Source organism: Oncorhynchus keta, chromosome 15 (genome assembly GCF_023373465.1).
Source record: "Oncorhynchus keta strain PuntledgeMale-10-30-2019 chromosome 15, Oket_V2, whole genome shotgun sequence".
Classification (NCBI taxonomy): Eukaryota; Metazoa; Chordata; class Actinopteri; order Salmoniformes; family Salmonidae; genus Oncorhynchus; species Oncorhynchus keta.
Genome location: NC_068435.1, coordinates 41,079,195 through 41,102,613, shown reverse-complemented (window position 1 = coordinate 41,102,613; position 23,419 = coordinate 41,079,195). Strand labels below are relative to the sequence as shown.

The following is a 23,419-nucleotide window of genomic DNA, read 5'->3' as shown; positions in this document are numbered from 1 at the left end:
ATGTGCCTTTTACTGAGGAGTGGCTTCCGTCTGGCCACTCTACCATAAAGGCCTGATTGGTGGAGTGTTGCTGAGATGGTTGTCCTTCTGGAAGGTTCTCCCATCTCCACAGAGTAACTCTAGAGCTGTCAGAGTAACCATGGGGTTCTTGGTCACCTCCCTGACCAAGGCCTTTGACACAATCCTGTCTTGGAGTTCTACAGACAATTCCTTTGACCTCATGGCTTGGTTTTGGCTCTGACATGCACTGTCAACCATGGGGCCTTATATAGACAGGTATTTTTTGTGTATTTTTTATTTAACCTTTATTTAACCAGGTAGGCAAGTTGAGAACAAGTTCTCATTTACAATTGCGACCTGGCCAAGATAAAGCAAAGCATTTCGACACACACAACGACTCAGAGTTACACATGGAGTAAAACAAACATACAGTCAATAATACAGTAGACACAAGTCTATATCCGATGTGAGCAAATGAGGTGAGATAAGGGAGGTAAAAGGCAAAAAAAAAGGCCATGGTGGCAATGTAAATACAATATAGCAAGTGAAACACTGGAATGGTAGGTTTGCAATGGAAGAATGTGCAAAGTAGAAATAAAAATAATGGGGTGCAAAGGAGCTAAATAAATAAATAAATAAAATAAATACAGTAGGGAAAGAGGTAGTTGTTTGGGCTAAATTATAGGTGGGCTTTGTACAGGTGCAGTAATCTGTGAGCTGCTCTGACAGCTGGTGCTTAAAGCTAGTGAGGGAGATAAGTGTTTCCAGTTTCAGAGATTTTTGTAGTTCGTTCCAGTCATTGGCAGCAGAGAAATGGAAGGAGAGGCGGCCAAAGAAAGAATTGGTTTCGGGGGTGATTAGAGAGATATACCTGCTGGAGCGCGTGCTACAGGTGGGTGCTATGGTGACCAGCGAGCTGAGATAAGGGGGGACTTTACCTAGCAGAGTCTTGTTGATGACATGGAGCCAGTGGGTTTGGTGACGAGTATGAAGCGAGGGCCAACGAGAGCGTACAGGTCGCAATGGTGGGTAGTATATGGGGCTTTGGTGACAAAACGGATGGCACTGTGATAGACTGCATCCAATTTGTTGAGTAGGGTATTGGAGGCTATTTTGTAAATGACATCGCTGAAGTCGAGGATCGGTAGGATGGTCAGCTTTACAAGGGTATGTTTGGCAGCATGAGTGAAGGATGCTTTGTTGCGAAATAGGAAGCCAATTCTAGATTGAACTTTGGATTGGAGATGTTTGATGTGGGTCTGGAAGGAGAGTTTACAGTCTAACCAGACACCTAGGTATTTGTAGTTGTCCACGTATTCTAAGTCAGAGCCGTCCAGAGTAGTGATGTTGGACAGGCGGGCAGGTGCCGGCAGCGATCAGTTGAAGAGCATGCATTTAGTTTTACTTGTATTTAAGAGCAATTGGAGGCCATGGAAGGAGAGTTGTATGGCATTGAAGCTTGCCTGGAGGGTTGTTAACACAGTGTCCAAAGAAGGATCAGAAGTATACAGAATGGTGTCGTCTGCGTAGAGGTGGATCAGAGACTCACCAGCAGCAAGAGCAACATCATTGATGTATACAGAGAAGAGAGTCAGTCCAAGAATTGAACCCTGTGGCACCCCCATAGAGACTGCCAGAGGTCAGCAGACCCTCCGATTTGACACACTGAACTCTATCAGAGAAGTAGTTGGTGAACCAGGCGAGGCCATCATTTGAGAAACCAAGGCTGTCGAGTCTGCCGATGAGGATGTGGTGATTCGAGTCGAAAGCCTTGGCCAGATCAATGAATACGGCTGCACAGTAATGTTTCTTATCGATGGCGGTTAAGATATCGTTTAGGACCTTGAGCGTGGCTGAGGTGCACCCATGACCAGCTCTGAAACCAGATTGCATAGCAGAGAGGGTATGGTGAGATTCTAAATGGTCGGTAATCTGTTTGTTGACTTGGCTTTCGAAGACCTTAGAAAGGCAGGGTAGGATAGATATAGGTCTGTAGCAGTTTGGGTCAAGAGTGTCCCCCCTTTGAAGAGGGGGATAACCACAGCTGCTTTCCAATCTTTGTGAATCTCAGACGACACGAAAGAGAGGTTGAACAGGCTAGTAATAGGGGTGGCAACAATTTCGGCAGATCATTTTAGAAAGAAAGGGTCCAGATTGTCTATGCCGGCTGATTTGTAGGGGTCCAGATTTTGCAGCTCTTTCAGAACATCAGCTGACTGGATTTGGGAGAAGGAGAAATGGGGAAGGCTTGGGCGAGTTGCTGTGGGGGGTACAGTGCTGTCGACCGGGGTAGGGGTAGCCAGGTGGACAGCATGGCCAGCCGTAGAAAAATGCTTATTGAAATTCTCAATTATAGTGGATTTATCAGTGGTGACAGTGTTTCCTATCTTCAGTGCAGTGGGCAGCTGGGAGGAGGTGTTCTTATTCTCCATGGACTTTACAGTGTCACAGAACTTTTTTGAGTTTGTGTTGCAGGAAGCAAATTTCTGCTTGAAAAAGCTAGCTTTGGCTGTTCTAACTGCCCGTGTATAATGGTTTCTAGCTTCCCTGAAAAGCTGCATATCACGGGGGCTGTTCAATGCTAATGCAGAACGCCATAGGATGTTTTTGCGTTGGTTAAGGGCAGTCAGGTCTGGGGAGAACCAAGGGCTATATCTGTTCCTGGTTCTACATTTCTTGAATGGGGCATGCTTATTTAAGATGGTTAGGAAGGCATTTAGGAAGGCATTTAAAAAAATATTTAATTTAAAAAAATAACCAGGCATCCTACTGACGCGATGAGATCAATATTTTTCCAGGATACCCTGGCCAGGTCGATTAGAAAGGCCTGCTCGCTGAAGTGTTCAGGGAGCGTTTGACAGTGATGAGTGGAGGTCGTTTGACTGCTGACCCATTACGGATGCAGGCAATGAGGCAGTGATCGCTGAGATCTTGGTTGAAGACAGCAGAGGTGTATTTAGAGGGCAAGTTGGTTAGGATGATATCTATGAGGGTGCCCGTGTTTAAGGCTTTGGGGAGGTACCTGGTAGGTTCATTGATAATTTGTGTGAGATTGAGGGCATCAAGTTTAGATTGTAGGATGGCTGGGGTGTTAAGCATGTTCCAGTTTAGGTCGCCTAGCAGCACGAGCTCTGAAGATAGATGGGGGGCAATCAGTTCACATATGGTGTCCAGAGCACAGCTGGGGGCAGAGGGTGGTCTTATAGCAGGCAGCAACGGTGAGAGACTTGTTTTTAGAGAGGTGGATTTTTAAAAGTAGAAGTTCAAATTGTTTGGGTACAGACCTGGATAGTAGGACAGAACTCTGCAGGCTATCTTTGCAGTAGATTGCAACACTGCCTCCTTGTAGTTCGGAATGAAAATTTCAAACATTTCTTAAAACCTCTTTTCACTTTGTCAGTATGGGGTGTTGTGTGTCGATTTATCTCCCAAAATGTATTCAATCAATTTTAGAATAAGGCTGTAACGTAACAAAATGTGGCAAAAGACAAGGGGTCTGAATACTTTACGAATGCCCTGTATGTGGGGGAAGAAGTATGAAAGCATTTATTAGAGAGTTCAGTTCACACTGTCCTCACACTACTACTTTCTTTATATCAGACAGACAGACAGACAGACAGACAGACAGACAGACAGACAGACAGACAGACAGACAGACAGACAGACAGACAGACAGACAGACAGAAACAGAGAGACAGGTGACTGAAAAAATATACCTGCAATGTTGTCTGGACCATCTCCTCAAGAGTATGGATGGATGGATGGATGGATGGATGGATGGATGGATGGATGGATGGATGGATGGATGATGGATTAACGAGTGCGACATGTAAGGGGTCAGAATGAAGGAAGACAAAAACAGGAGAAAAATAAATAAAAACTTAAAATATGAAAAACAGTGGAGGGGTGAGGTGATTGTGGTTGAAAATGAAATGCCCCTCCGAGGTAAAGTTTCCCCTCGGTACAGATCTTGGATCAGCTTTCCCTCCCCAATCCTAACCTTAGTAGGAGAAATACGAAACTGACCCAAGACCAGTGTCACGGGGCAACTTCACCCTACACCCAAATCCCCTATGATGAGAAATCCTGGTCACATGCAATGTCTACACCTTCCGCAGTAAAGTCTACCTGGTCTATGTTTATGTAGACTCCACAAACTGCCTTTCTTGTTTACCCACAGTGCAATTAGAATACTATTAGGATCTCTGAGAGTCTGTGAATATGTTTGTTTGTGACGGTACAACTGTTAATTCCAGTGTTTATGTGTGTGTGTGTGTGTGTGTGTGTGTGTGTGTGTGTGTGTGTGTGTGTGTGTGTGTGTGTGTGTGTGTGTGTGTGTGTGTGTGTGTGTGTGTGTGTGTGTGTGTGTGTGTGTGTGTGTGTGTGTGTGTGTGTGTGTGTGTGTGTGTGTGTGTGTGTGTGTGTGTGTGTGTGTGTGTGTGTGTGTGTGTGTGTACATACTGTCCGATTGTGTAACTGAGATAATTTACCTGTGAAACTGTAAACTCCATTCAGCTGTATGGGAACTGAGGAGGGAGTGAGGGAGACAGAGGAGGGGGGAGCGATAGAATGAGTAACGCTGGTAGGAGGAGGGGAAGTAAAGGAGGAAGAAGAAGAGGGGGAGGAGGAGTCAGAGGAGGAGGGGGGAAGGGGTTCGGGAGACAGTGGAAGATCAGGGAAGAGAGAGTTGGAAAGAGAGGTAGATGGAACATTGGCAGGAGGAGGAGAGTGAGAAGGAGAGGGAGAAGAGGTAGAGGGGGATGAAGAGGAGGGATAAGGGGAAGGGGTGATAGTAAGGTCAGATGGGTAAGGGATAACGGGAGGAGAAGTGGCAGGTAGGGATGTGGAGGCAGACAACCCAGACCCGGTGCCAGACATTGTTGACATAAGGGATGTGGATTGAGAGAAAGAATCATGAAAAAGAGAAGGAGGGGGGGAGTCAGAAGTCGGAGAAGAGGAGGGTAGATAGAAAGAGGTAGGGAAGAGGTAGTCTGAATCATCTGTCAGGTCTTGGATAAAGGAGAAGACATGAAGGGAATATGGAAAGGAGGAGTAGAGAGAGAAAGAGAAAGGCGAGACAATGGCACAGTGTACAGGATGGATGTTTAGCAAAAAAGCGAAGGAGTGAAGCGCAAGGTGGATGGTGTGGTGGATAAAGAGAAATAAACAGAAAAGAAACGTAAATCAAATCAGAAAAGGAACGTGAAAGTAAAAGTGGAAGTAGAAACCACACAACAGCAGAAATAAATCAAAATGACGAAGAAGAAAAACAAACATTCTGCCCTGGACAAGCTGCTTCTCTACCATCACCCTCTAGTTCTCCCTGTCTCTCTCTCTCTCTCCTCCTCTCTTTCTAAGGTCAGTACCTTGCACCAACAGTGTGTACTGTCCCTGCACCTTCCCGATGCCATTGTCGGCCTGACAAAGGTACATGCCGTTGTCTGATTTGTTGAGCATCTCAAAGCGCAGGACACTACCATCCACCTTGGCCAGCGGGGGGAGCTCTCCATCCTTCTTCTGCCACACGTACGAGATAGGCCTGAGAGAGAGAGAGAGAGAGAGAGAGAGAGACAGACAGACAGACAGACAGACAGACAGACAGACAGGCAGGCAGGCAGGCAGGCAGGCAGGCAGACAGATAGACAGACAGACAGGCAGGCAGGCAGGCAGGCAGGCAGGCAGGCAGGCAGGCAGGCAGGCAGGCAGACAGACAGACAGACAGACAGACAGACAGACAGGCAGGCAGGCAGGCAGGCAGACAGACAGGCAGGCAGGCAGGCAGGCAGGCAGGCAGGCAGACAGACAGACAGACAGACAGACAGACAGACAGACAGACAGACAGACAGACAGACAGAACGAACGAGAGTGGACAAAGAGATTAGAATATAAAAAATGGACAGTGGGCAACATACAGTACATACAGCAGAACAGACTGTTTACCAATCAGAACTAGTGTGATACAAGAATCAATTATGTAAATATGAGTATTGTATAACTGAATTTGTTGATGTGATTAATACGTTTTATGGGCATGTGAATATCTTCAGAGTTCATCTTTCACTTATACTTACAGATGTGGTATCTTAATTTGATCACTCTGTTGTTGCTGAGAATTTTATCGCGCAGCAGGAAATTCAAATGAGCTCTTTCTCTCTCGCTCAAATGCTAAAGCACCAGACAAAATGTCCTTCTACTGTAGGTCCCACTACTGCGACATTCAAATGTACAAATGACCCTGCTGGTCATCTATGAACGTTTGCACATCTTGAAGAACAATCTAGCCTTAAATGGCCATGTACTCTTATAACCTCCACCCGGCACAGCCAGAAGAGGACTGGCCACCCTTCAGAGCCCAGTTCCTCTCTAAGTTTCTTCCTAGATTCCTGCCTTTCTAGGGAGTGTTTCCTTGCCACCCTGCTTCTACACCTGCATTACTTGCTGTTTGGGGTTTTAGGCTGGGTTTCTGTATAAGCACTTTGTGACATCTGCTGATGTAAAAAGAGCTTCATAAATAAATTTGATTGAAGGGCCTTGGTCAGGGAGGTGACCCAAGAACCCAACGGTCACTCTAACAGAGCTCCAGAGTTCCTCTGTAGAGATGGGAGAACCTTCCAGAAGGACAACCATCTCTGCAGCATTCTACCAATCAGGCCTTTATGATAGAGTGGCCAGACAGAAGCCAATCCTAGGAAAAGTACAGAGAGATCCTTAATAAAAACCTGCCCCAGAGTGCTCAGGGCCTCAGACTTGGTTCACCTTCCAACAGGACAACGACCCTAAACACACAGCCAAGACAACGCAGGAGTGGCTTCAGGACAAGTCTCTGAATGTCCTTGAGTGGCCCAGCCAGAGCCTGGACTTGAATCTGATCGAACATCTCTGGAGAGACCTGAAAATAGCTGTGCAGCGACGCTCCCCATCCAACCTGACGGGGTGTGAACAAGGGATGTGAACACTTTCCCTTAGGCACTGTTTGTCCTTGTTCATTACATAGAGTGAATAGTATGTATGGTTGTGTTTCATGTGTGTGTATGGATTGAGTGCCAAGTGTGCAATAATGTACTAAGGCTCCAGCATGTAATGCCATCATCTGGGCATAACTGTGTTACAGAATGGACTGAGGTTTATAACTGACTACTAAATGGGAAATGGTATGCAATTGCACGCAGGGTCTGCTGATCAAATACAGTACCAGCCAAATGTTTGGACCCAGCTACTCATTCCAGGGTTTTTCTTTCTTTTGACTATTTTCTACATGGTAGAATAACAGTGAAGACATCACAACTATGAAATAACACATATGGAATCATGTAGTAACCAAAAAAAAAAAGTGTTCAACAAATCAAAATATATTTAATATTTGAGATTCTTCAAAGTAGCCACCCTTTGCCTTGATGTAGATAGGAATGGACCGGAATGGACCGGAATGTTATGTAATGGAATGCGATAGTCCTCTAGTAGAGGGGGAACATTCCATTTTGTTTGATTAAAGCGTCTTGAAATAGCTCTTGTTCATCAAGTCAAGACATTCTCAGAAACAAGCCGTATCGCTGTAATAAAACATTTCCTGATTGTATTATGCTGTTAAATGTGAAACTTAATCAGCGTCAGTTTGTCTGCGAGAAACGGTGGGTCAGATTTAGAGCAGCAAATATGTTGCCATGGTGATTGTGTTTGATTGACAGCTGAGACCCAGCCTGTATCTGACTGGTCATTAGTCCTTCGGCCCAAGGAGCTGTGCATGTTCTCTCTCTCTCTCTCTCTCTCTCTCTCTCTCTCTCTCTCTCTCTCTCTCTCTCTCTCTCTCTCTCTCTCTCTCTCTCTCTCTCTCTCTCTCTCTCTCTCTCTCTCTCTCTCTCTCTCTCTCTCTCTCTCTCTCTCTCTCTCTCTCTCTCTCTCTCTCTCTCTCTCTCTCTCTCTCTCTCTCTCTCTCTCTCTCTCTCTCTCTCTCTCTCTTCAATTCGAAGGGGATATATTGGCATGGGGAACATACATTAACATTGCCAAAGCAAGTGAAATAAACAATCACAAATGTACAGGTAACATTAAACACTCTCTCTCCCTGCCCTCTATCCCGGTCTGTTGTGCGGCCTCTTAAGGATATGCATGTGCTGAGCCCTTCTCCCCCTCTCTATCGGTTCCCCTGTCACTCACACGCTGGTTGTCTATTCAGACACACTATACGAAGTACTCTGGGTGCATCCGAAATGACACCATATTCCCTACGTAGTGCACTACTTTTGACCAGGGCCATAGGGATTATATAGGAAATGGGTTGCCATTTGGGAAGAATTCTGTGACTGGAGAGGCTGTGACAGGCTGACGCATAACCTTAAAGGAGAGCAAAGAGACGAGGGATGGGGGAGGATGGGGGCGGAAAAGGTGCAAAGCAAGATAGAAGAGAATTATTGGTGAGGACGAGAAGGAAGAGGGGAAGATTCGACGCGGCTGTGACAGAAAAGACACTGAGTTAGAGTGAAGTGAGTGTGAGTGACATGGTGAGAGAGAGATCAGTGATGGGGAGATAGAGGGAGACATAGGCTGCATCCAAAATGGCACCCTATTCTCGACATAGTGTACTACTTCTGACCAGAGCCTTATGGGGAATAGGGTGGCATTTGGGAGCCATATGGGATGCAGCCAGAGTGGGACAGGGGGGAGGCAGAGAATGAGAGAAAGGGGGAGAAGGAGGACGAGAGGAGAGGAGCCGATCAATAGACTGACTGGTCTAAGGCAGGTTCATCTATAATGCAGTACGGATGCTACAGTGTATGTTTGTGTATGTGTTGTTCATGAGAGTGTGTGTAGGGATGTTTGCTTGCTTGTGTGTGTGTTAATGCGTATGTGTGTGTGTCTTACTCGGGGTTTCCGTTGGCAATGCACTGCAGGTGGAACTTTCCTCCCTCTCTGGGCAGATCACTCTCAGGCTGGATAGTTACGTCTGGGGTGACTAGAAAAACAATAATACATCGCCATCATATATACTGGAGAAGATAGACACACACGAACAAACATACGTACATTGCACGGAAGTCATGTCCATTGTCCACACACACAATTATGAGCAATCTAACATAATTGCCTAACCCAGCTTCTACATCTGCATTGCTTGCTCTTTGGGCTTTTAGGCTGGGTATCTGTAAAGCCCATTGTAAACAAACTGCTGATGTTAAAAGGGCTTTATAAAATACATTGGACTGATTGACCTCGCTGAAATATCAACAGTATGGTAAGCATTTATGTCCCCTGCAGGTATAGGTATGACCAGCAGTAGCAAAGTCATATGGGTAGGGTTGCCGAGGCAGCAGCTACTCTTTCTGGAGTCCAGCAGATTTCACAACACATTAAGTGTGTACCCTCAGGCCACTACTCTACAACACAAAATCCATGTGCATGTGTGTGTATTGTGCATATGTTATCATGTATCATATGCACGATATACTCGAGCACCCTCCCCTTGCGAGGATAAAGACACTTAGCCTTTTTCTAAAATGTTTAATAAGATTCTTGATGTCCAAGTCCTGGTGTGCTTGGCGAAAGAACTCTATTTTCATTTCCTCTGACCACACCACTGGTTCCAATCCACGTGTCAATGCCGGTTATCAAACTCCATGCGCTGCTGTGGCCAGACGATAGAGCTCGTTGGCTACGCACATCAGTGGTGGATCGTAATTGGATATAATGAAATTGGGGAGAAAAGGGGTTTAAAATACCAACAACAAAAAATGTCTAAACGGAAGCATATGCAGAAAATTACGTCCAAATGGTAAAATATGTTGGTGTATCTTTGATGTTATGGGGCCACAGGTCCAAGGGGCCACAGGTCCAAGGGGCCACAGGTCCAAGAGGCCACAGGTCCAAGGAGCCACAGGTCCAAGAGGCCACAGGTCCAAGGAGCCACAGTTCCAAGGAGCCACAGGTTCAAGGGGCCACAGGTCCAAGGGGCAACAGGTCCAAGGGGCCACTGGTCCAAGCGGCCACTGGTCCAAGGGGCCACAGGTCCAAGGGGCCACTGGTCTAAGGGGCCACAGGTCCAAGGGGCCACAGGTCCAAGGGGCCACTGGTCCAAGGGGCCACAGGTCCAAGGGGCCACAGGTCCAAGGGGCCACTGGTCCAAGGGGCCACAGGTCCAAGGGGCCACTGGTCCAAGGGGCCTTGCTAATCCAACGAGTCCTACCGTAACGCCGGCGCATTTTGGCTTCTAACCTCTTTTAAACATTGTGTGTTTGAGCTACATACATTATTCTGTGTGATTCACGGGGAGCTCGAGCACTGATTGTGAGACAAGGGCGGATCCCAAAGGAGCCCGGGGCCAGGTTGTTTTAACAAAAATGCCTGTAGAGTCGAAATGTTGTGAGCAATAAACTATTAAACGCTATCTATGAAAGGCTGAGGCTCTTACAAGCTACACAATAGTTGTTAGAAGGAAAGGAGTTCTTCTGCATAGAAGATTATAGTAGATCCCAGGAGATAGTGTATATAATACTGTAATAAGCGCACATAGTTTTGTCACAAACTCCAAACTCCTCACAGTCGTCACTGATGAGTTGGATATTCATTACCCAGTGAGCAAACTATTTCTATACTTACAGCATTCATATACATTAATTGTTATCAGGTTTTTGCTTCGGCAGACCTTTTTTTATTGACATTTGACATTTTGTCAATAAAACTCACTGTTTGTGTTCTAGTTGTAGACCTGGTTGTACTGAAAAGGAAATGGTAAAACACTTGTTGGGAGACTAAATATAACGTCTGGACATGCAGATCAATGAAAGTCCCAGGACCAGGGTTAAGGTCAACGGCATCATGAACTTGACCAGGACATTTTAGCCAGAAACCTGGTTCTCTCTGCCAGTAGGCTGACACTTGGCCGCAAGTGGATCTTCCAGAAAGAAGACAACCCAAAGCACTAATCAAACTCCATAAAGAAATGGTTATTTGACCAGAAAATCTATATTTTGCCACGGCCATCTCAGTCACCGGACTTGAATCCCATTGAAAACCTGTGGTTTGAATTGAAGAGGGCAGACCATAAGAGCAGACGAAGGAGATCAAGGATCTGGAAGGATTCTGTATGGAGGAATGGTCTAAGATCCCTCCCAGTATGTTCTCCAATCTCAGAAAACAGTTGAGAAAAAGTCTCAGTGTCATTATCCTCACAAGGGAAGGATGCAAGTGTGTTAAAAACAGGGGTGCCAATCATTTTGACCCTCATCTTTAAGAGATTTGTTTCTGTTATTTGTTAAACAAAACCTCTTTCTCTGACTAATTGTATAGTTATAAAATAATATCATTTCCCAATTTCTTTTAGCAAACTTTGTAGATCAGTATTTTGCTCATCTTTATCAAGGGTGCCAATAATTATGGACCTGAAAGTACATGTGGTTGCAGTGACAGGCCTTGGCGAGAGGAGGCAGCACTTACACAGGACTCTAATGCGTTGCTCGCTCCCTTTGTCCCCATGGGCCAGAGAAGGGTGGTCTACAGCACAGGCAATCAGAGCATTATCATCGCTTCGGCCCACAGTCAGAGTCAGCTCACTGATCACTGTGTAGGTCGGCTCACCAGGGTTAGACTCCACCACATCAGGGCGACCTGGACACACACACACACACACATATATGCACTCAAATGAGGAGAGACACACAGATAGAGAGACACACACACGTTGCAGACACAAACATATTGTCACCATGGGTACTCGTTTTAACTGTCATTGCACATAATGATGATGTACTACTTACTACCACTGTATGAAAAGCTATGTCAAATGAGTTTACATTCAAGATACAGTAATATCAGTGGCTGACTGAGTAATATTTATGTAATATGGAGGATATTTCTCTTTGTCTCATTCACCCACGCATACACGAGCGCACACACACACACAAACACACAGACACACACACACACAGGGAACATTTAGAATCTGTGGATCCACCATAATGATACCATACATTTAGATTATGTCCCACGTCCCAAATGGCACCCTATTCCCTATATAGTGCACTACTTTTGACCAGAGCTACATCCAATTCAATGCAGACAAATTGATCCCATCAGCTGATCAATAGCCCTTACACTTACATACTGTAGTGTACAAGAACATTCATATGTAAAGCCTCTTCACAGCACTTAGCCAGCTATTCTTCTCAATTAAAACCTCTTCAGCTACACTCTTTCTACATCTCCCAACCATTTCATCATCCTTCATCCTTTTCCTCCACTGACCCTTCCCTAATATCCTATTTTCTCTCTCTCCGTGTCCAAAATGCATCCCATATGGCACCCTATTCCCTATATAGTGCACTACTTTTGACCAGGGACCATCACCCTATTCCCTGGTCTATGGTCCTGGTCAAAAGTAGAGCACTATGAAGGAAATCGGATGCCATTTGGGATGCAAGCCTTTTCTTTTTATCTCTTTCCTTCATATTTCTCTCTCCTAGCATAGCCCTGTCCCTCTCTCTCGCCCTCTCTCCATCCCCTTTGAGCCTCTCTAACCTCTGTAAGCCCGTCAAAGCTGAGTAGCAGTCTATGTGCTCATCTATCCTAACCTAGCTACTTACAGCACAGCACTCTATGGTTCCATCTCAAATGCCACCCTATAAGGTAGGGTCAAAAGCAGTGCACTACATAGGGAAAAGGGTGCTAACTGGAACACAGCCTCTGTATGAGAGGGTGTCATAGTAGCACGTTGACCCGTGATGCTCATCTCCTCGGCCTCTCCTTGCTCCCTTTCTTCAGCTATAATACTGACTGAAGAGACCAGTGTGTGTGTGTGTGTGTGTGTGTGTGTGTGTGTGTGTGTGTGTGTGTGTGTGTGTGTGTGTGTGTGTGTGTGTGTGTGTGTGTGTGTGTGTGTGTGTGTGTGTGTGTGTGTGTGTGTGTGTGTGTGTGTGTGTGTGTGTGTGTACAGTGCCTTGCAAAAAGTATTCATCCCCTTGGCATTTGTCCTATTTTGTTGCGTTACAACCTGTCATTTAAATTGATTTTCATTTGGATTTCATGTAATGGACAAACACAACACAGTCCAAATTGGTGAAGTGAAATTTAAAAAATGACCTGTTTCAAAAATAGATTAAAAAAAAGTGGTGTGTGCATATGTATTCACCCCATTTGCAATGAAGCCCCTAAAGAAGATCTGCTGCAACCAATTACCTCCGTAGTCACATAATTAGTTAAATAAAGTCCACCTGTGTGCAATCTAAGTGTCACATGATCTCAGTATATATACACCTGTTCTGACAGGCCCCAGAGTCTGCAACACCACCAAGCAAGCGGCACCATGAAGACCAAGGAGCTCTCCAAACAGGTCAGGGACAAAATTGTGGAGAAGTACAGATCAGGGTTGGGTTCTAAAAAAATATCAGAAACTTTGAACATCCCACAGAGCACCATTAAATCCATTATTTAAAAATGTAAAGAATATGGCACCACAACAAACCTGCCAAGAGAGGCCCCCAACCAAAACTCACAGACCAGGCAAGGAGGGTATTAATCATAGAGGCAACAAAGTGACCAAAGATAACCCTGAAGGAGCTGCAAAGCTCCACAGCAGAGATTGGAGTATCTGTCCATAGGACCACTTTAAGCCGTACACTCCACAGAGCTGGGCTTTACGGAAGAGTGGCCATAAAAAAATAAGTGAACATGTTTGATGTTCGCCAAAAGGCATGTGGGAGACTCCCCAAACATATGGAAGAAAGGTACTCTGGTCAGATGAGACTAAAATTGAGCTATTTGGACATCAAGGAAAACGCTATGTCTGGCGAAAACCCAACACCTCTCATCTCCCCGAGAACACCATCCCTACAGTGAAGCATTGTAATGCCCAGGGTGTAGTGGAGGAAGAAGTCAGGAAACAGAGAGTTCAGAGTAGCGCTACTTCTTTATTCACCACACAGGTGAAAACGACGCCACTCAAACAAATGCCCCAAAATACAGGGGAACTAAACAGTCCCGAATAACTCACGTACACAAACAACTGTGACTTACAGGCGAGTACACATAAAACAATCCCGCACACCCAGCAGGCGGGCCGGCTGGATAATAAAGCCCAACTAATTAACCTAACTAAACACAGGTATAACTAATAAACAGACAAGGAGGGGGAGAAAAAGATCAGTGGCAGCTAGTAGGCCGGTGACGACGACCGCCGAGCGCCATCCGAACAGGAAGGGGAGCCACCTTCGGTAGGAGTCGTGACAAGAATGGTGGTGGCAGCATCATGCTGTGGGGATGTTTTTCATCGCCAGGGACTGGGAAACTGGTAAGAATTGACGGAATGATGGATGGCGCGAAATACAGTGAAATTCTTGAGGGAAACCTGTTTCAGTCTTCCAGAGATTTGAGACTGGGACGGAGGTTCACCTTCTAGCAGGACATTGACCCTAAGCATACTGCTAAAGCAACACTCGAGTGGTTTAAGGGGAAACATTTAAATGTCTTGGAATGGCCTAGTCAAAGCCCAGACCTCAATCCAATTGAGAATCTGTGGTATGACTTAAAGATTGCTGTAAACGGGTGGAACCCATCCAACTTGAAGGAGCTGGAGCAGTTTTGCCTTGAAGAATGTGCAAAAATCTCAGTGCCAAGCTTATAGAGACAAGAGACTTGCAGAGACCCCAAGAGACTTGCAGCTGTAATTGCTGCAAAAGGTGGCTCTACAAAGTATTGACTTTGAGGGGGTGAATAGTTATGCACGCTCAAGTTCAGTTTTTTTGTCTTGTTTCACAATAAAAATATTTTGCATCTTCAAAGTGGTAGGCATGTTGTATAAATCAAATGATACAAAACCCCCCAAAATATATTTTAATTCCAGGTTGTAAGGCAACAAAATAGGAAAAATTCCAAAAATGCCAAAAATGCCAATACTTTTGCAAGTGTGTGTGTGTGAGAGAGAAAGTGTGTGTTTTTGGTTTTACTATCTTTGTGGGGACTAGAAGCCAGAAGTCCCCGCAAAACAAGGATCATTCTGACAAATGGGAACTTTTCCCCAGTCCCCACAAGGAAAACGGCTACTTTAGCCTTAGGGGTTAAGGTTAAGGGTTGGGGTTAAGGTTAGGGTCAGGTTAAGGGTTGGGGTTAAGGTTTAGGGTTGGGGTTGGGGGTTAAGGTTAGGGTTAGGTTAAGGGTTGGGGATTAAGGTTAGGTTAAGGGTTGGGGTTAAGATTTAGGGTTGGGGGTTAAGGTTAGGGTTAGGTTAAGGGTTGGGGTTAAGGTTTAGGGTTGGGGTTGGGGGTTAAGGTTAGGGTTAGGTTAAGGGTTGGGGTTAAGGTTAGGGTTAGGGTTAGGTTTAGGGTTGGGGATTAAGGTTAGGTTAAGGGTTGGGGTTAAGGTTTAGGGTTGGGGGTTAAGGTTAGGGTTAGGTTAAGGGTTGGGGTTAAAGTTAGGGTTAGGCTTAGGGTTGGGGATTAAGGTTAGGTTAAGGGTTGGGGTTAAGGTTAGGGTTGGGGGTTAAGGTTAGAGTTAGGTTAAGGGTTGGGGTTAAGGTTAGGGTTAGGCTTAGGGTTGGGGTTAAGGTTAGGGTTAGGTTAAGGGTTGGGGTTAAGGTTAGGGTTGGGGGTTAAGGTTAGAGTTAGGTTAAGGGTTGGGGTTAAGGTCAGGGTTGGGGGTTAAGGTTAGAGTTAGGTTAAGGGTTGGGGTTAAGGTTAGGGTTAGGTTAAGGTTAAGGTAAATAGGATTTTGAATGGGAATGAATTGTTTGGTCCCCACAAGGATAGTAACACATACTATATGTCACATAGGGTTGAGCTCATATAGTCTCCAACATGACTGGGATGCTCCCCACTCACTATCTGTGGCTCTCCCTCAGTCTTCTCATGGTTTATCAGGAACCAAGGTCGCTCAATCTACCCTAATAGAACATCCTGGATGCATCCCAAATGGCACCCTTTTAGTATAGGTTATAGGGCCACTTTTGGTATAGGGTATAGGGTATAGGGTTCCATTTGGGACGCAGCCCCTCTCTCTCGTTTACAGCTTCCTCTGTGTTCTGCCTCATCCCCCCGTGTCGCCGCTTTCAGCGCCTAGCTTTACCGTTTATCCCCTCTATCCTTTCAATCTTATTTACTTTTTATCTTTCTATCCCTCCCTCCCTCCCTCCTTTCCCTCCCTCCCTCCCTCCCCCTCCCTCCCTCCCTCCCTCCCTCCCTCCCTCCCTCCCTCCCTCCCTCCCTCCCTCCCTCCCTCCCTCCCTCCCTCCATCTGAATCCCATCTACACCCCCTCTCTCCCATTTTCCCTCTCCTCTCCTCTCCTCTCCCTTCCAACCCCCCCTCCTTCCTCTCACCCACCTCCTCTCTCTCGCTCTCTGTTTCGTGTTTTGCTATGTTCTGCCTCATCACCTCCCCTCTAGTTTCTCTAGCTTGCAAATGTTCCTATTATCCCCTCTCTTCTTTCTTTAACCTCCCTTTATTTTCTTCTCTCACTCATACATACACATTCTCTCCATCTCCCTTCCCTTCTCTCTCTCATACATACACATTCTCTCCATCTCCCTTCCCTTCTCTCACTCATACATACACATTCTCTCCATCTCCCTTCCCTTCTCTCTCTCATACATACACATTCTCTCCATCTCCCTTCCCTTCTCTCTCATACATACACATTCTCTCCATCTCCCTTCCCTTCTCACTCTCATACATACACATTCTCTCCATCTCCCTTCCCTTCTCACTCATACATACACATTCTCTCCATCTCCCTTCCCTTCTCACTCTCATACATACACATTCTCTTCATCTCCTTCCCTTCTCACTCTCATACATACACATTCTCTCCATCTCCCTTCTCTCTCTCATACATACACATTCTCTTCATCTCCCTTCCCTTCTCACTCATACATACACATTCTCTCCATCTCCCTTCCCTTCTCTCACTCATACATACACATTCTCTTCATCTCCCTTCCCTTCTCACTCATACATACACATTCTCTCCATCTCCCTTCCCTTCTCACTCTCATACATACACATTCTCTTCATCTCCCTTCCCTTCTCACTCATACATACACATTCTCTCCATCTCCCTTCCCTTCTCTCTCTCATACATACACATTCTCTCCATCTCCCTTCCCTTCTCTCACTCATACATACACATTCTCTCCATCTCCCTTCCCTTCTCTCACTCATACATACACATTCTCTCCATCTCCCTTCCCTTCTCTCACTCATACATACACATTCTCTCCATCTCCCTTCCCTTCTCTCACTCATACATACACATTCTCTCCATCTCCCTTCTCTCTCTCATACATACACATTCTCTCCATCTCCCTTCCCTTCTCTCTCTCATACATACACATTCTCTCCATCTCCCTTCCCTTCTCACTCATACATACACATTCTCTCCATCTCCCTTCCCTTCTCTCTCTCATACATACACATTCTCTCCATCTCCCTTCTCTCTCTCATACATACACATTCTCTCCATCTCCCTTCCCTTCTCTCTCTCATACATACACATTCTCTCCATCTCCCTTCCCTTCTCTCTCTCATACATACACATTCTCTCCATCTCCCTTCCCTTCTCTCACTCATACATACACATTCTCTCCATCTCCCTTCCCTTCTCTCACTCATACATACACATTCTCTCCATCTCCCTTCCCTTCTCTCTCTCATACATACACATTCTCTCCATCTCCCTTCCCTTCTCTCACACATACACATTCTCTCCATCTCCCTTCCCTTCTCTCACACATACACATTCTCTCCATCTCCCTTCCCTTCTCTCACACATACACATTCTCTCCATCTCCCTTCCCTTCTCTCACACATACACATTCTCTCCATCTCCCTTCCCTTCTCTCATACATACACATTCTCTCCATCTCCTTCCCTTCTCTCACTCATACATACACATTCTCTCCATCTCCCTTCTCTCTCTCATACATACACATTCTCTCCATCTCCCTTCTCTCTCTCATACATACACATTCTCTCCATCTCCCTTCCCTTCTCTCACTCATACATACACATTCTCTCCATCTCCCTTCCCTTCTCTCACTCATACATACACATTCTCTCCATCTCCCTTCTCTCACTCATACATACACATTCTCTCCATCTCCCTTCCCTTCTCTCTCATACATACACATTCTCTCCATCTCCCTTCCCTTCTCACTCATACATACACATTCTCTCCATCTCCCTTCCCTTCTCTCTCTCATACATACACATTCTCTCCATCTCCCTTCCCTTCTCTCTCTCATACATACACATTCTCTCCATCTCCCTTCTCTCACTCATACATACACATTCTCTCCATCTCCCTTCTCTCTCTCATACATACACATTCTCTCCATCTCCCTTCTCTCACTCATACATACACATTCTCTCCATCTCCCTTCCCTTCTCTCTCATACATACACATTCTCTCCATCTCCCTTCTCTCACTCATACATACACATTCTCTCCATCTCCCTTCCCTTCTCTCACTCATACATACACATTCTCTCCATCTCCTTCCCTTCTCACTCATACATACACATTCTCTCCATCTCCTTCCCTTCTCACTCATACATACACATTCTCTCCATCTCCCTTCCCTTCTCTCACTCATACATACACATTCTCTCCATCTCCCTTCCCTTCTCTCTCTCATACATACACATTCTCTCCATCTCCCTTCCCTTCTCTCTCATACATACACATTCTCTCCATCTCCCTTCCCTTCTCTCACTCATACATACACATTCTCTCCATCTCCCTTCCCTTCTCTCACTCATACATACACATTCTCTCCATCTCCCTTCCCTTCTCTCTCTCATACATACACATTCTCTCCATCTCCCTTCCCTTCTCTCTCATACATACACATTCTCTCCATCTCCCTTCCCTTCTCTCACTCATACATACACATTCTCTCCATCTCCCTTCCCTTCTCTCACTCATACATACACATTCTCTCCATCTCCCTTCCCTTCTCTCTCTCATACATACACATTCTCTCCATCTCCCTTCCCTTCTCTCTCATACATACACATTCTCTCCATCTCCCTTCCCTTCTCTCACACATACACATTCTCTCCATCTCCCTTCCCTTCTCTCACTCATACATACACACCTGTCTCTCATGATCTATCACACTCCCTTTTTTCTCCTTCTCCCTTCTCTCTCTCCCTCCCATCCTCCCATCCTCTCTCCTTTCCCTCCCTTCCCCTCCTCTCTCCCTCCCACCTTTACCTGTGAGTTCCTTCTGGTCCCTGTACCAGTGTAGTTTGGCGGGAGGCTTGCTCCCGGAGCTGGTGCAGGTGAGAGTGACTTTGCCCCCTTCCTGCACAGCATCCTCATAGCCAGAGATCTGAGGCTTACCAGGGACACCTGACAGAGAGAGAGAGCCAGAGAGACAGACAGAAACATAGAGAGAGGGAAGAGAGAAGAGAGATAGAGAGAGAGAGAGAGAGAGAGAGAGAGAGAGAGAGAGAGAGAGAGGGGGAGAGAGAGAGAGAGCACATTTAACACACAGACACACTTACAGATGTGTTGTGCATCCCGAAAGGACACCTGTTCCCTATATACTGTAGTGTATTATGGTCTCCGGTCAAAAGAAGTGCACTATATAGGGAATAGGGTGCCATTTGGACCCTGCCACAGACATATAGCAGACATGTATACAGTATATACAGAACAGAGAGAGTGTAATACAGCTGCATGCTACTGACACTCAGTGGTTTAAAGTACTTCAGTAAAAACACTTTAAACTACTACTTAAGTCAATTTGGGGGGTATCTGTACTTTACTATTTATATTTTTAACAACTTTTACTTTTACTTCACTACATTCCTAAAGAAAATAATATACTTTTTACTCCATACATTTTCCTTGATACCCAAAGGTACTTGTGACATTTTGAATGCTTAACAGGACAGGAAAATGGTCCAATTCATGCACTTATCAAGGGAACAAGTGGTCATCCCTACTGCCTCTGATCTGGCGGACTCACTAAACACAAATGCTTTGTTTGTGAAGGGAACAAGTGGTCATCCCTACTGCCTCTGATCTGGCGGACTCACTAAACACAAATGCTTTGTTTGTGAAGGGAACAAGTGGTCATCCCTACTGCCTCTGATCTGGCGGACTCACTAAACACAAATGCTTTGTTTGTGAAGGGAACAAGTGGTCATCTCTACTGCCTCTGATCTGGCGGACTCACTAAACACAAATGCTTTGTTTGTGAAGGGAACAAGTGGTCATCTCTACTGCCTCTGATCTGGCGGACTCACTAAACACAAATGCTTTGTTTGTAAAGGGAACAAGTGGTCATCTCTACTGCCTCTGATCTGGCGGACTCACTAAACACAAATGCTTTGTTTGTAAAGGGAACAAGTGGTCATCCCTACTGCCTCTGATCTGGCGGACTCACTAAACACAAATGCTTTGTTTGTAAAGGGAACAAGTGGTCATCTCTACTGCCTCTGATCTGGCGGACTCACGAAACACAAATGCTTTGTTTGTAAAGGGAACAAGTGGTCATCTCTACTGCCTCTGATCTGGCGGACTCACTAAACACAAATGCTTTGTTTGTGAAGGGAACAAGTGGTCATCCCTACTGCCTCTGATCTGGCGGACTCACTAAACACAAATGCTTTGTTTGTAAATCATGTCAGAGAGTTGGAGTGTGCCCTTGGCTCGCCATAAAATGTAAAAAAGAAGATGGTGCCGTCTGGTTTGCTTAATATAGGGAATTTGAAATTATTTATACTTTTACTTTCATTACTTAGGTATATTTTAGCAATTACATTTACTTTTGATGCCTACGTATATTTAAAACCAAATCCTTTTAGACTTTTACTCAAGTAGTATTTTACTGGGTGACTTTCACTTTTACTTGAGTCATTTTCTATTAAGGCATCTTTACTTTTACTCAAGTATGACAATTGGGTACTTTTCCCACCACTGCCAGCACTCAGTCTAAGAAATCTACATACAGTACTCCACTACTGTATCTAGCACACAGACTGCATGAATAAGTTCATGTATAATACAGAATTGTGCATTAATACACACACACACACACACCTAGCACAGTGACGGTGGCACGGGCAGTGCGGACGGGCATGGTGAAGATGGAGCAGGTGTACTCCCCCTCGTCTGACAGCTGGATGTCTCCGATGGTGATGGACAGCTCTGTGCCTGTTGACTGGTGGAGCTGGATACGGTTATCTCTCAGAGCTGGGTGAGACAGAGGGATGGGAGGGAGAGGAAAAGTGGAGGGGGGGAGAGAGAGGTGGTGGCGAGGGGAGGAGGGGAGAGAGAGAGGAGGAGGGAGAGAGAGGGGGAGGGAGAGGGGGAGGGAGAGAATCAGGGGAAGGGGGAGAAACAGAGAGGGAAGAAAGAGAGAAAATTAGGGAGAGTGGGAAGGGGAAGAAGAGGGGAGAAACACACGGAGACAGACAGACAGACAGACAGACAGACAGACAGACAGACAGACAGACAGACAGACAGACAGACAGGAGGGGGCAAAAGAAGAAGAAGAGATATAAACGCTTTGTCATCATCGCGGCAGCTGGGAGGGAGGGGCACACACACACACACACACAGTGTTTAGTGTAGGTTATGGGAGGATGATGAAATGGTAGGAAACACGTCCCATCTACGTGATATCTTTGACCTCTATATGTATTCTGATCTGACTCTGTCTGGGCTCTTGGGACACACACACAAACAAACTAAAATATAACCCCTATTCCCTACATAGTGCACTACTTTTGACCAGGGCCCATTGTAACATGAAGGCAACAGAACACACATTCACACTCAGTCAGTCCTTGGGCCTGTGTATCTGTCTACAGACAGTCCTGATCTCTGTCTGTGGCTACTGGGGTCTAGTGCAGGACTGTCCTCATATACAATAGGTCTCTCTGTCTGTGGCTACTGGGGGTCTCTCTGTCTGTGGCTACTGGGGGTCTCTCTGTCTGTGGCTACTGGGGTCTAGTGCAGGACTGTCCTCATATACAATATGTCTCTCTGTCTGTGGCTACTGGGGGTCTCTCTGTCTGTCTTTGTGTATCTGTGTTTGTACATGTGTGTCTCAATCCTTTTCCGTCTGGTTGACTCCCGCTTTCTCTTTCTGTCTGTGTGTGTCTGTCTGGCTCAGTCTGTCTGCCTCCCTCTCTTTCTGTCTGCCCGACTCCATTTCTGTCTGTCTGTCTTTTCTCCGCCTGTCTCTCCGTCTGTGTGTCTCTGCATAGCATACCTAACAGTGCCGTTGTCTGTGTCTCTGCCAGGGCTTTTGTCTTCATGGTTTATCAGTAACCAAGGTCAGTCCATTTGTCTAGATGTAGCTCCTGTGTGTGCCCCCCCCATCATCTACCTCTCTTCATATATCCTCCATTTACCCCTCTTTTCCAATATATTGTTAACTGAAGCTTTATGGGATGAATGGGATTTGAGAGTAGCAGCATATGGTTAATTCAGAAACAATGCTATTTCTACTTACAGAGTAATGTTATTGATCTAGATCTGTAAATAACATAGGCTAGAGGTACATGCACGCTCCCCTGGCAATAAACACTGCGGCAGGTAGCCTGGTGGTTAGAGCGTTGGGCCATTATGGTTGCTGGATTGAATCCCCGAGCTGACAAGGTAAAAATCTGTTGTTCTGCCCTTGAGCAAGGCAGTTAGCCCACTGTTACCCAGGCGCCGAAGATGTGGACGTTGATTCAGTCAGCCCCCCGCACCTCTCTGATTCAGAGGGGTTGGGTTAAATGTGGAAGACACAGTTCAGTTGAAGGCATTCAGTTGTACAACTGACTAGGTATCCCCCCCTTCTCCAAAGACATCCATATGTCAATACGCCATTAGGTTCACAGATAGTAGGGCAATAGATTACTACCAGATCTATCTTCAAGTACTAATTGAAATCCTTCAAATACTTTGAGAGCTTGAAGTGCCAGATAGGCAGGGTTTGCAGTTTTGGGATTATTCTATTGGTCCATTAAGCCATGCAAGCCGAGTGTGTGTGTGTGTGTGTGCATGTGTGTGATGGGGTTGACTGTGGTGTGAGAGTGCTGGGTCAGGATCTGGTTCTGAGGCACCTGGTTGAGAAAAGATACGCTCAGAGGGTCCTAGCCAGACACACCAGTTATTTTTGGGCTCTTGATCTCTGTCTCCCTCGCTCTCTTTCTCTTTCTCTCACGTCTTCTCTTTCACACACATACACAAACATCTCTCTCTCTCTCTCTCTCTCAAACACACAACTCTCCCTCCCTTCTTCTCTCTCACCTCTCTCTCTGTCTCCCTCTCTCTCTTTCTCTTTCTCTCACATCTTCTCTTTCACACACATACACAAACATCTCTCTCTCAAACACACAACCCTCCCTCCCTTCCTTCCTCTCTCTCACCGCTCTCTCTCTGTATCCCTCTCTCTCTCTCTCCCAACTCTCTCTCTGTCTCCCTCTCTCTCTCACC

The 23,419-nt window shown here is 45.8% G+C and overlaps 1 protein-coding gene across 3 annotated transcripts in view; it reads right to left on the bottom strand.

The window, feature by feature from the left end:
• cadm3 (cell adhesion molecule 3) overlaps positions 1-23,419 on the bottom strand; it is a 74,801-nt gene that overhangs the window by 6,441 nt on the left and 44,941 nt on the right. Inside the window, exons 4-10 of one of the 3 annotated variants that reach the window (XM_052464116.1) lie at positions 21,029-21,181; positions 19,193-19,330; positions 11,428-11,598; positions 8,860-8,950; positions 5,367-5,539; positions 4,491-5,009; positions 3,717-3,737 (exon numbers count right to left, since the gene is read on the bottom strand). In XM_052464116.1, the coding sequence (XP_052320076.1) occupies positions 3,717-3,737; positions 4,491-5,009; positions 5,367-5,539; positions 8,860-8,950; positions 11,428-11,598; positions 19,193-19,330; positions 21,029-21,181 (1,266 nt within the window). The remainder of the gene's footprint in view (positions 1-3,716; positions 3,738-4,490; positions 5,010-5,366; positions 5,540-8,859; positions 8,951-11,427; positions 11,599-19,192; positions 19,331-21,028; positions 21,182-23,419) is intronic. The other 2 variants (XM_052464117.1, XM_052464118.1) reach the window with 2 other exon arrangements.